A 13,143-nucleotide genomic window follows, 5' to 3' on the forward strand; every position below is an offset into this window, starting at 1 on the left:
AAATTTCTCCAAATCCAAATATTTGTTATTATCTGTATTTTGGATTATAGCCATCCTATTGTTTTTGCAACATGGTATCTCATTATGGTTTTGATTTATATTTCCCTACTGACTAGTGGTTCTGAACATCCTTTCATATGCTTATTAACCACTTCTATACCTTCTTTGGTGAAATGTCTATACAAATCTTTTACCCAATTTTTTAATGGGGTCATTTTCTTATTTATTTATTATTCTTATTCTTTATTCTGGATACAAGTTCTTTGTTAGATCTGTGACTTTCAAATATTTTCTCCCAGTCTGTACCTTGTCTTTTCATTTTCTGAATAGTGCCTTCTGAAGCATAAATGTTTTACATTTTGATGAAGTCCAATTTATCAAGTTTTTCTTTTATGGATCATGCTTTTGGTGTTATATCTAAGAAATCATTGCCTAACTTATGTTTACAAAGATTTTTCTCCTAGGGTTTCTTTTAACAGATTTATAGTTGTAGGTTTTACTTTTAAGTCTCTGATCCATTTTGCATTAAGTTTTGTGTGTGCTGTGAAGTAAGGTTCTAAGTTTGTATTTTTGCATGATATCCAGTTGTACCAGCACCACGTGTTGAAAAGACTATCCTTTCCCCATTGAATTGAAAATCATTGACCATAAATATAAGGAGAGTTCGTTATTTCTGAACTCTCAATTCTGTTCCATTGATCTATCTCTATGTCAGTACTACACTAACTTGATTATCTGTATTTTTATAGTAAATAGTTTACTATTATAGTAAACTATTACTATAATACTACTAATACTATAGTAGTATAGTATACTATAGTAGTATTATAGTAATAGTTTATAGTTTTGAAATCAGAAAGTGGACGTCTTCCAGGTTTGTTCTTTTTCAAAGTAGTTTTGGATATTCTGTTTTGTTTTGTTTTGTTTTGTTTTTCACTTCCATATGAATTTTTGGATCAGCCTGTGAATTTTTACAAAGAAAGCCTGCTGAAATTTCGATAGAGATTGAATTACCATATAAATATTGAGTCTTACAACCATGAACATGCAATGCCTTTCCATTTATTTAGATCATCTTTAATTTCTCTCAACAAACATCAATTTGTGTTTCTCAGTGCATAAGTATTACATTTGGTTTGTTAAATATATGCCTAAGCATTTTATTCTTTTTGATGCTATTGTCACTAGAATTAAGTGTTCCTTAATTTCATTTTTGGATTATTTGCTACATGTATATAGCAATAAAATTTGTTTTATGTATTAATCTTGTATTCTGTGATCTGTTGAACTTCCTTATTAGTTCTACCATTAGAACCATTTTTGTGGATTCCTTAGGATTTTCTGCATATGAAATCATGTCATCTGAGAATAAAAAAAATTTCCTTTTTTATTTCCTATCTGGATGACTTTTAGTTCTTCTTCTTCCCTGTTTGAACTGGCTCAAACTTCCAGTGCAATAATGAATAAAAGTAGTGAGCATGTCTTTGTTGCTGACTTTAGGGGAAAAGTATGCAGTCTTTCACTACTAAATATGATGTTAGCTGTAGGTTTTTCATAGATATTCTTTATCATGCTGAAGAAATTTCTTTCTATTCCTAGTTTGTTATTGTTTTTATCATGAAAGGTGGTCGAATTTTGTCACATGCTGTTTCTGTGTCAGTTAATATGATAATGTTTCAGTGCTTTCTTCTTTTAAAATAGTGTATTACATAAATTGATTTTTAGATGTTAAACCAACCTTGTATTTCTAGAATAAATCCCACTTGGTTATGGTATATAATCCTTTTTATATGTTTCTGAATTCAGTTTGTTAATATTTTCTTGAGGGTTATTTCATCTATATTCATGAGAAAGATTGGTATGCAATTTTCTTTATTTTGGATGTCTTTGTGTGTTTTGGGCATCAGGGTAATTGTGCTGGTCTCAGCCAATCGATAGTGATACTGTCAGCTAGAAATACCTGGAGGCACTCACCTGGACTCCAAGGCGAGCCCCCACAGATATTTCCCCTTTCAGAACCAATGTTGTGGTTGAACTAGCCCTTGTGGTTCTTATTATAATTGCAAGATGCACCTCAGCAATAACCTTTAGGAAACTTTGAAAGGAGGAAGTTTATTACTCACAAGTCCTGGAGGGTACATGGCATGCCTTGGACCACACAGAAAGGTTGTGGGTGGAGAAAGAGAGCTGGGACCTGGGGTTATGTTTTTATCGGGGTCAAGAGTGAGGGGCCTAGGGTTTCTCAGATTCACTCTTTATTGATGAATTTAAAACAGAATGGGAATTAAAGTACAAGAAGGGAAAAACAAGCAGCCAAAGGGTCAGTTATCTAAGTCAATCAGAGATCTCTAAAACAAAGGAAACTTCAGGGGTGTGGTGGCCTGGCTCTTTACCTAGTCGTGTAGCTGGCAATTTGTTCTTTTTGATATAGCTGTCTTTGAAGTGGTGCCTCAGCAATCAGAAGCTTAATGTCAGGCACTTGCATTACAATTAAAAAAAAAAAACTGTCAGAGGCTCACACTACAGTAATATTGGCCTACTAGAGCTATTTTGAAAGTGTTCATTCCTCTTCTATTTTCTGGAAGAATTTCTGGAGTGTTGCTATTATTTCCATCTGAAATGTTTGGTAGCATTCAGCAGTGATGCCATCTGGACAGGAGCATCATTGTGGGAAGATTTTTAATTATTAATTTAATTGACTGTCTATTATTGAGTCTGTTTTGAAGTTTGTGTCTCTCTACAAATTTTTTCATTGCATATATGTGTCTAATTTGTTGGTATAAATTTTTTCATACTATTTTCTTATAATTTTTAAAATTCAATAGGCTCAATGGTGATGTCTCCTTTTTCAGTCCTGATTTTAGTGATTCCTTAGGAATCTCTTTTTTTTATCTTGGTCAGTCTGCCTAAGGTTTGTGATTTGTTATCTTTTGGTTTCATTGTGTTGTCCAAAAAAATTAATCAATAGTCAATCTAAGAAAAATGGAAATTTTTATTTGAGCCAACCTGAGGACTATAACATAGGAGACAATCTTCAGAAAACTCTGAGGACTGTTCCACCCATTGGAGGTAAAACCGTTATATAAGTTTTTGAGACAAAGTAGCATATTAATAGTTTACATAGTCCAACAAGGCGAGTAGTGGGTATTAATGACCCATTACAGGATTGAGAAAGGAAAGTTACTCTTAAGGAGTTACCTTGCTGGTTCCAGGAGGAAATTTCTTTTCTTTCTTTCTTTTTTTTTTTTTTTCTTTTTTTTTTTTGGCGTGTGGGCATTCCTGTATCTTTTAAGGGGGATCTAGTTAATGTATAATGTGATGCACAAATCACACTAAAGGGGAGGGGGTAGTGGCTCAAATGGGCAGAGAGAATTTTATGTTTAAAATTTTTCTTGTCCTGCCTGAAAATAATTTTATTTCATTAATTCCACTTTTGATCATTAATCTTTCAATAGCAAGCATTAGGTGATCAAGTATTTGGTCCCTAAATGTTAGGGTGATTCTTTACCTGCCTTGGGTCCATCATGTCCCTTGATGCTGGGTCCTAATAGCCCGGTTCTTTCTTTCCTTTTAGGGGGTGGTACTAGTAAGATGTCTGGCAAGGAATAACGGTCAATTCCAAGTTGTCCAATAGGACTTGCACCAATTTTACCTTGCATGTGCATTGTGCATGTCCATTATTTTATAGAGAACTATAGATGTGATCAATAGTTCCCAGTTGTTTAGATATCATTATCTTAGTAGGAGCAGGTGATACACAGTGCAAAAAACAAGAAACTAAAACTTTATAAGTTACACAAACTGTAATCAAAGTTGGCAATAGGAGGAACAATATCATTAGTAAAGATTTAAGCCAATATCCTCTTGAACCAAACCATTTTCCTAGCATTTCCCTTAAACTGGGAAGAGGATCATTCAGAGTGGAAATCTGATTTTTCAGACGCACCATAAGGGGGGGTTGCATTACAAGACTCATCAGGTATAAAAACACAACATGCACTATGTATTATAGCATAAGCTCCCCCTTGAGAGGTGTTAGAATATTGAGGGCCATGCAATTCTGTAGGACTGCTTTTCTCATCATGGAAATTTCTGAACTGAGCAAACAAATGGCTTGGTTACTATCATTTAAGGATTGCTGGGTGAATTTTGTTAAAGCCTCTATATGAGTAATGATATCTTCTATTCCAAGTGAAGGAATAAATATTGCAGCCAAATAATCATACCATTGGAAAACTGATTGAACCCAACATGCCAACATTGAAAGCAGAATGACAGCAGCTGTTTTCAAGGCTACCTGTAGGTGACATTGAGCCTAAAGGAAACCAATTGTACACCATCCTAACCAATCTGGGGAGATCCAAGGCCATAAATTTGTTCCATAAACCTATTGGGTCCTGTTAGGAGCTATCCCACCATTTTAACATCTAGTGAAAACCGTCTTTCAGACCTTGAAACATACACCCAAAGGTTATCAAACATTAGGTAGGATTAATTTGGGATTTAAAAACATTGACTAATGTGGATCTGATGCCATCGTTCTGCAACTTGCAGCTTGAAGTCAGGCGGATGCTTTCGAAAGCTGTGAGAATGGCCTGATGCATTCCTTTGGACTGCCACGCTTTATGCTACTGGATGCTAAGCCACGTTGCATTCATCCATTTCCTTACTGATGGGAATTTGGAGTGTTCCCAGTTTTTCCCATCACCAACACCCTTGTGCCTGTGTTCTTGTACGCTACAGGTACCAGCGTGTCTCCGGAAGAAGTACCAGGCAGCGGACTTGCCGGAACATAGAGGAAATAGCTTTTATTTTTCCTTCCAGTTTTAAGATCTTGGGCTCAAAGCAAGGACTCTGGAGTCCCAGAGCAGGGATTAGGATTTGGACATCTTTGGGCATGATTACTCTGCCCACCACACCCAGCTCCCTCTCCAGAGCTCACCTACACCTGCCTTCTTTGTTTGTATCAGTTCCCCCCAAGAGTCAGAGAGAGCAGTTGGCCTGTGGTTGGGCTGGTGCTGGTGCGGAGCGGGTGGGGTGGGGAGGGGGCATCCTCCCAGTAATTGGGCAGGGAGCAGAAGCAGGCAGGATGGGGTCTAGGGCTCTCCAGGCCAGCCGCCACTGTCTCCCAGGCTGGAGAAGGGGCTTGAGGGGAAAGGCAAATGGGGTGAACTGAATGAGGGTGGGGTTCTGACCTCCTCCTACACACGGGGGCCAGATGTATGACCTGCCACTATTTCCCTCTGGAACTGGAAAGCTCAGGGCCAAGCCACAGCCTGTGATATACATGTTTCCAGCCACATTTTTCTGTGGTAGTTGGTCAGAACACGGAACAGGGAGATGGTGTGCTCAGTGGAGGGAAGGGAGGCAGGGAAAATGCATCACCAAGGGTTGAGGTCACGCCCTCCCATGTCACCTCCCTTTCAACAAGCTTCTCTATTTCCTCACACTGGTGACCACAGCCCCGGGACCCCCTCTGCCGACAGGCGGTGCTGGTGCTGGTGCTGGACTTCTCCCCGGGCACAAGTTGCCTGCACGTCTCGGTGAGCAGAAACCTCAGCTGGAAGGTCTCTGCCAAACTTAGTTACGCAGACAGCAGCGAGATGTGCTACACCGCCAAGCAATAACCAGTGGATCAGGTTCAGGGTCAAAGCTGTAAACTAAGCAGTCAAGCCCACCTTCTCCAGGGAGGGGTTTGAGAGGAAGGATTCAGTCCCACGAACGTTCTTTGCTGACCCTGAGGTCTGTGACTGTCCCATCCCACATGTGGTCTGTCCACCTGAGCTCATGCCATGAACTCTGGAAGCGAGTCAGGGTGAGAATATGGGGGAAGGGTGGACCCAAGTGCTGCCCATTGTCCAGGTGCAGTCACTCCTTACTTCCCATCCTCACTGCGCCCATCCTGCCCCTGTCCCAGGTAGCTCATGTTGGGTGGTCTCATATATGGGTCCCCTGATTCTAAGATGAGCTACTCTGAGGAGCCACCCTTCCCAATCTCATTCCATCCACACCCACAGTAGTTGTCAGACATCATAGGATCACAGAGTAGGATCGAGAGCCTCCTCCAGCGAATCCAACATTTTGAGCATCCCGACACCCTGTCGTGGGGTTTGGTGACTTCTGCATCATCCCCCTCCTATGTTTTGGGAATTTAACAACAACCCTTGAACAAAACAGATCCGACCCTTGCTTTTGCTCATTCAATGCCTTACAGAACCTGGACCAGCCTCTACTCCCTTTACTCCCTGAATCACATCTTCCTCCCTCAAGGGAGATTATCCCTGATTACTTTTATTCACACACAGGGACACACAGTCACCAACCTGGAATGTCCTATCTACCGTCATACCCCCTTTTGTGTAGTAAAACACCGGTCTTTCGGGAAGGGTGTCAGGCAGAACCACCCTCGCCTCACTCAAACACAAATCTGTCCCTCTGAGTCTCAGGCTGGTACAGCCCTGGGTCCCGGCTGAGGGAAGGAAGTGCTCCCCAACCTCCAGTGAGGGGGAAATCGAACATGGAGTTCAGACTCAATCTCGTGTGTCCTGAAGAGGCAGTCTGGGAGATTGAGCGGGGACACGGAAATATCATTTCCAGGAAAATCTGTGTCATGGGGCGGGTGGAAGAGTATTTGACGGGGACCATGCAAGAACACAGACCTACTAACCACACTTGCCATAGAACCTGACGGGCCAATTTCCACTCAAGGGTATAGAGACGACCAGGCTGGAGGAGGGTGGTCAGCTGGCTAGGGCAGGGAGGATGTGAAAGCTTCCAGATCGGAGCTCTGGAAGGGGGTCATGAGTTCCTGCTGATGGGGAGGGGGAATGGCAGAGATGAATGGGAACCGCCAGACCCCAAAGGAGGAGGGGGGTTTGGAGAGAACTAGAAGAGGGCCTTCGGGGGAAAGGGAGGACGTGCCAATGTGGCCTGGCAGAGCCCACACAGGACCCAGACCTGGGACACTCCGCTGGCTTGACTGCAGGGATGGTAGCAGAGGCTGGCCCAGAGTCCCCACCACAGGATGCCGGAGATACTGTTCTGGAAAAGGCTCTGACGTGGAGCAGCGCCCCGCCCCGGCCCCCTACCCCTACCCCTCCAGAGAGAAGGCAGAACACAGAACATGAGAGGTACTTTAATTGGAAACTGCTGTGAAACTGGGGCGGGGCGGGGGCAAAACAAGGGGGAGAGGAAGCCCGAGCTGAGGCAGAACAGGAGGGAACGAGCTTGGCCACAGCTCCCGGGCCCCAAAGGTACCAGCTGCTCCTCTTGCAGGAAGACGCTGGGCTCAACCTGTGAAACAGCGGAGTCAGGGAAGAGCCTCAAGCCAGGGCCAGCCCCCAGCCCTGCTCAACAGCCAGGACTGTGGGAAGGGGTACGGTGTGTGTAACACTCACTTCAAAGGGTCTGGAACTTGTCAGCCAGGTACTGCATGGCGGCTGCAACAGGGACAGGCATTAGCAGGCGCTCCAGACAGAGGGATATAGAAGCCCGTCCCCCTATCCCCGTGAGGAACCGCCTAGCCCTGCAACCTGAAACCCCCTCCAGACCCGATGCAAAGAGCTCTGGGCCTGATCACTCCCCACCACCCAAATTGAATGTGGAACCGGTTCCTAAAGGGAAACAAAATGTGCCAGCGGCTCTCATGCTGTGGGCCGTGCCACAACCAGTCAGAACTCGTCACACAAACAAACAAACAATCCAACAAGAACCTTAGAAGCCACACCAAGCAGCAGTTCAAGGAAAAAATCAACGAGGCATCTCTAAAAGTCCTATCAGAAGGAGATTCCCTAGGACTGGTCTGGTTGGCAAAGTGTGCATGCAGTCCAGACAGTACTTTGCTACTTGTACACACGCCCAGCTGTACATGCACAGCCGGCTCCAGGGCCAGGCCTGCTAGGTTCTCCTCCCCACAGGGATGTTGGTCCCTGCGAGGCCGACTGCACCTGCAGCCCACCCCCACCCCAGGTGCCCACCTGGGTTCTGCACTAAGACACCGCTCTCCGTCCCTGGTTCCTCATACCAAGTTGCTCCTTAAGGTCGTCTATTTCTCTCTGTAGCACGAGACACTAGGCCAGCAGACACAGGAGGAAGAGAAATGATTAGTATACTCTGGCCTCCTCTCTCCTCCACCTTCTCCTCTCTCCAGGGCCCTCCATCCCAAAGCCGGGTGGCTAGACTGGCAAGGGCTCCTCAGTGGAAAGGAGGTGGGCTCCCTCCGTGGGGTACGCGATGGGGGCAGGGGAGGGGGGGCCCCACACATGTCAGTTGAACTTGGACCCAGATCCCGCCCTCGAGTTTGGGCCTGCATTTCCAGGAGCCAGAGGAAGCATTACCCAAGGACAGCCCTGCGTTCCCAGTGGCTGCTGCTGCCTTTCCGGTCTTGGGGGATGGTCAAGTGGCTCCCGGTCACCTGAGAGGGAAAGGACACACAATCCAGCTTCCCAGGCTCCCAGTGAGGTGGAAAGGGCCAAGCGGGGTCTAACGTGAGGTGAGGCAGCACCACCCTCCGCTGGCAACAAGCCGCCCCTGCTCTGCCCAGCAGCCCGAACCTTCTCTCTGGGCCTGCCTCCCCTGTTCCCCGGGGGCAGCCATTTCGCCACCGCGGGCCCCAAAGACTGTGGCTCTGGATTCGACCCTCCCAGAGCTGCAGCCACAGCCAGCACGTGGGAGAGCAATGTGGGCGAACAGGACTTAACAGAAAAGGCTGTTCCCCTGCAAGTCTACACCCGGAGGAGCTGTTTGGGGCACTGCCACCCATCACCCCGGCCGCACAAACCCCACACAGAGGATGATGTGGCTCAAGGCCAGCCCTGCCAGCACCCCGTCTCCTGTGGGAGAAGCTGCCTGGGAGCAAGGCTGTGCCCCCAGCAGAGACAGAGCCAGAGGTTTCTGTCCTCCACCCCTCTCCCCTCCCCTCATATCAAACCCACGACACTCACCTGAGGGGACAGGCCCCCTGGGCATGACTTCTCCTGGGTTCAGGGCCAAGGGCTCTGAGTTGCCTGGATCTTGGGGGCCTCTGGTGTTGAGGTCGCCACTGCTGGCTTTTCCACGATGCATGCGTGGAAAACATGTGCCTGGCCTGTAAGCTGGCAGCTGAAACAAGAATTTCTCACCGATTTGGACTAAGGATGTGTGTCTCTCTGTGTGTGTGTGTGTGTGTGTGTGTGTGTGTGTGTGTATGTGTGTGTGTGTGTGTGTGTGAGAGAGAGAGAGAGAGAGAGAGAGAGAGAGAGAGAGAGAGAGAGAGAGAGAGAGAGTTATGTGATTAGGGGCCGGGGTGAGGCAGGGAATTGGGAAGGGAATTGAAAGGCTGATCTCATTAGCACTTCCTCCCTCAGTCAGCCCCAGGCCAGCAGGCAGAGGTGATCTAGGGACAACAGTGGGGCACTGAGAAAGCCCAGGTCCCCTGCAAGGAAGGTCTGGGGAACAGCTAGGAAGTAGGAATCAGGAAGCTGGTGAGTCTAAATACTGAGGTTTTTTGGGGAAGCTTTTAAGGGATCCCCCGACCCAATTCAGCTACCAGCCCTCCCTTCCATCCCAGCCCCAGTCTCGCAGAGGAGGCTGGAAACAGGCCAAGAGTGGAGAACCGGGCCCAGCACACCCGAAGTGCTACCTTAATGTTTGTCCCTAGTAAAAGGAGCCCGATCTGGCATCCTAATGACCCAGTGACCGAGGGGCACCCAATGACGACCCCTGAGGGATGGACAGAGGCAGCATGGGTGAAGACGTGTGTCCTGGGGGCGGTTGGAGCGGGGGTGGGGGAAGAGTGGGGAGAGAGGAGGAGCATGGCCTACTCACTTGGCCCTTTGCGGCTGGGTCTCTATTTGGGTCCTTATCTTCTCCCGCCACCGCCTCAGACTCCCTTGCCCGCCTGGCCACGGATTTCTTCCCAGCGCCGGTGTGCTTGGACTGTTCGGTTCCCAAAGGGACCAAGGTATACCTCTTGAATCTCCCAAGCAGCGGAATACCAGAGATTGGGGGCAAGGTGGCCGGTTCCAGGGCAGTTGCCGAGATTCGCTCTCCCCCAGAAGGGAAGGTTGTCCCCGGGGCAAGTTTGGAGGCTCCCCTGAGGGATTTCTTCTCCTGGGCCCCCTTCTTCCTAGGAGTGACCCACGGCAGGCCACCTGCAGCAGCAGCAGCAGCAGCTCCCGGGTAGCTGGACCTGCTGCCCCCCTTCCCCCAGAGCACGCTCCGCATTTTCTTAGGGGAAGAGATGCCCTGCTCTCCCACGTCCTCCGTTTCCACAACCGAAGTGAGTCCTCGCGGAGCCGAGGACAGGGAAGAGCCTGGCACGTGAAGGAAATTCTCCCTGACTTGGAAATTCGAGTGTCTGGGAGTGTCCCCGGGATCCTCGGGTCTGCTGGGCTCGGCCTGGCCTCCTCCTCTGGGGTAAGTGCTCACCGTCATCAGCTGTGTCTCACTGAACTCATCTGAGGACTCGGGGTTGGACAGCAGCCAGGCCAGGCCTTCCTCGGGGAGCCGCTGGCGATCCGCGGCCACGTTCAACCTACGCTTAGGGCCTCTCTCAGGGTTCCCCCAGGCCCGGCCCGCTTCGGGCCCACCGAGGTGGAGAGGGCGGGCCGGAGCTGGCGGCGCTTCCCCACAGCTCTGGTCGGGCGCTCCTCGACCGCCGGGGCCCGCCTCGAGGCCAGCCCACGCGGCGGACACTTCGAAGGCGGCGCAGCTCTCCAGGGACGGGTGTCTGCGGACGCCCAGCACGTCCCACTCGGCCAGCTGCAGCAAGATGGCCGCCGCAGACTCCTCGTCCAGGTCCAGGAGGTCCCTCTTGTCGTCAGCCGGGGAGCCAGGTCGGCCTTCGGGGCCCCACGGCACCGGCCCTCCCGCTTCCAGCATCTCCCGCTCCAACTGGAAGCCCTCGGGGTCCGGGAAGCCGCCCCCGCCCTCGCCGCTCCGCGGCTCCCCGGGCTCGGGGCCTGGGTCGGGTCCCCATGGGACTGCGGGGCCGGCCGGGCCGACGCCGGCCCGCTCCCCGCCCTCTGGGCCGAAACCCGTTCCCCACACAGACACCTCATCGGGGGAGCTCATGTCGCGACCCTGGCGGCGCCGGAACCGGGGCGACGGTCGATGGCCCGAGTCGCGGTCACGGCGGGTGAGGCGGGCGGCGCTCAGAGGGCAGCGGCAGCCACCTCACGCGCCGCACGAGCTCGCCTCAAAGGAGACGACGCGCGGCTTCCAGCGCGCCTCCCACGCCCGCGCCGCGGCCTCCTCATTGGTCCAGGCCCCGCCAACCAGCGGGCGCCTTGTTCGCCTGCCGCCTCGAGGCCTAACCAATGGGGTCGAGGGCCTCTGGTTTGCCCCCAAGCCTGTGGGCGGTCCGGGCAGTGGGCTGGCGAAGGGGATGGTGGGAGTGCCTCCCTCTGTCAAGCCTCTCGGCCCGCCTCCTCCTGTCCCGCCTCCCCTTTCCGGTTAGAGTCACAGCTCTGAGCCTCCGTCTCCCATCTACACAGGGGGTCGGGGAGTGAGGGCGCTGGGCTCCACGGGTGGTGAGGATGAAACGTCAAGATGGAGGCGCTGGACGCCTAGCAGGCGCCGAAAGCATTTGCCAGCCTCCCTTCCACCGCAAGCCTTACGACCCAACAGGAGAATGGGCACAGGAGTCCCGCAGTCAGCGATCAGGGGTCGGCCAGAGAGCAAAGGGATCGTATTTTCGTTCTGTAAGGTCTCTGTCTCAACTGCTCCATCAAATGTGGCTCAGCAAACGTTATTGGCAGGCGGGTTTGGCGGACAGACTGGGGTTGGCGGACAGACTGGGGTTGGCCTCGCTCCATCAGCCCTTCCCCCGCTCTGAGGCAAATTCAAAGAAGAGGAAATCGCAGTGGCCAGTTACACCCCAAGAGATGCTCCCCACCGCTGATCCTGGAGATGTGAGCTAAAACCACGAATCGGGTTTCACACACTAGGTTGACAGCCTTCAAAGAGCTTAACCATTCCGAGGGTGGGAGAGGTTAGGAGCAAACCCCTGTGGCGGTGGTGCAAGAGATCCATTTGGGAGGTAATCTGGCAGAATCCATTGAAAGCAACTTAGTGCCAGCACGGACTCTGTGCCTGGCACTCTTCTAAGCGCTGGGCATAGATAGTAATGCATCCGCGTGACACGCCTAGAACTATAGTACCAACTATTACTGGCCTCTTACCGGTGAGGAAACAGGCACTGAGAGGTTCAGCCACGGGCCCAAGGTCATTTGGCTCGTGGGGATCAGCGGCAGGATTGAAACCAATCAATCTGACTCCAGAGTCCTTGCTTTGAGCCCAAGATCTTAAAACTGGAAGGAAAAATAAAAGCTATTTCCTCTATGTTCCAGCAAGTCCGCTGCCTGGTACTTCTTCCGGAGACACGCTGGTACCTGTAGTGTACAAGAACACAGGCACAAGGGTGTTGGTGATGGGAAAAACTGGGAACACTCCAAATTCCCATCAGTAAGGAAATGGATGAATGCAACGTGGCTTAGCATCCAGTAGCATAAAGCGTGGCAGTCCAAAGGAATGCATCAGGCCATCCTCACAGCTTTCGAAAGCATCCGCCTGACTTCAAACTGTAAGTTGCAGAACGATGGCTTTGGATTCACATTTGTAAATTAAAGCACTTGCGTGCGTGGGCACACACACACACACCAGTCAATCCTATGTAATATATGAGAATTCATTCAAGTATATGTACAAGTATGTCTTAAAGTTTTGAAGGACGCACAACCAAGGCCTACCAGTTGTGATGGGGGTGGGTGTGGATAGCCAGGTGTCTCTCAATTTTTCTTGGAACTGTCAGTTCTCAGCTTCCCTGAGCTGAGCAGTACTGATGTCTGGGGAGTGGTCCCTCTCTTGGTTTCTATATGGCCCATGGATGTTAGAATTTCCCTTGTCTGCCACCCAACTCCTACTCTGACACCCCTCCATTCCTCTCATACCTTCCTTCTGCTCTTTCCCTTTCATACTCCTCTGCCTTCAGTCACCTCTCTCTCCTGCATCCTGCTCTGGCTGACCTCCTGGAGAGTCCTGGGATGTCTGAACCCCTCTTGTCTGTGGAACTCAAAGGCCCAGTTTTCTGGGTCTGCACCTGAGAAGCTGGCCATGCTGGAGAAGTTACAGAGCAGGGGAGATTGGGTGCACTGTAAATCTGCA

At 49.8% G+C, this 13,143-nt stretch overlaps 1 protein-coding gene across 1 annotated transcript; it reads right to left on the reverse strand.

Annotated features, from left to right (window-relative positions):
• Nucleotides 1-7,398: 7,398 nt before the first annotated feature.
• On the reverse strand, nt 7,399-11,052 carry LOC130706279 (uncharacterized protein CXorf49 homolog). The gene is made up of 5 exons (XM_057537666.1): nt 9,805-11,052; nt 8,943-9,099; nt 8,337-8,413; nt 8,024-8,069; nt 7,399-7,439 (listed from the first exon to the last, which is right to left on the reverse strand). The coding sequence occupies exons 1-5, from the start codon at nt 11,050-11,052 to the stop codon at nt 7,399-7,401; spliced, it is 1,569 nt and encodes a 522-aa protein (XP_057393649.1).
• Nucleotides 11,053-13,143: the final 2,091 nt, after the last annotated feature.

This window comes from Balaenoptera acutorostrata, chromosome X, assembly GCF_949987535.1.
Source record: "Balaenoptera acutorostrata chromosome X, mBalAcu1.1, whole genome shotgun sequence".
In the NCBI taxonomy this organism is placed as follows: domain Eukaryota; kingdom Metazoa; phylum Chordata; class Mammalia; order Artiodactyla; family Balaenopteridae; genus Balaenoptera; species Balaenoptera acutorostrata.

What these genes read in the sequence shown, in the direction of transcription:
- LOC130706279 (XM_057537666.1), bottom strand. Translation starts at nt 11,052, where the DNA reads ATGAGCTCCCCCGATGAGGTGTCTGTGTGGGGAACGGGTTTCGGCCCA. An exon ending in GAACGCAGGGCTGTCCTTGG is followed by an intron (nt 8,070 to 8,336) that starts GTAATGCTTCCT and finishes CTGCTGGCCTAG; the next exon opens with TGTCTCGTGCTACAGAGAGA. An exon ending in CGACCTTAAGGAGCAACTTG is followed by an intron (nt 7,440 to 8,023) that starts GTATGAGGAACC and finishes TCCCTGTTGCAG; the next exon opens with CCGCCATGCAGTACCTGGCT.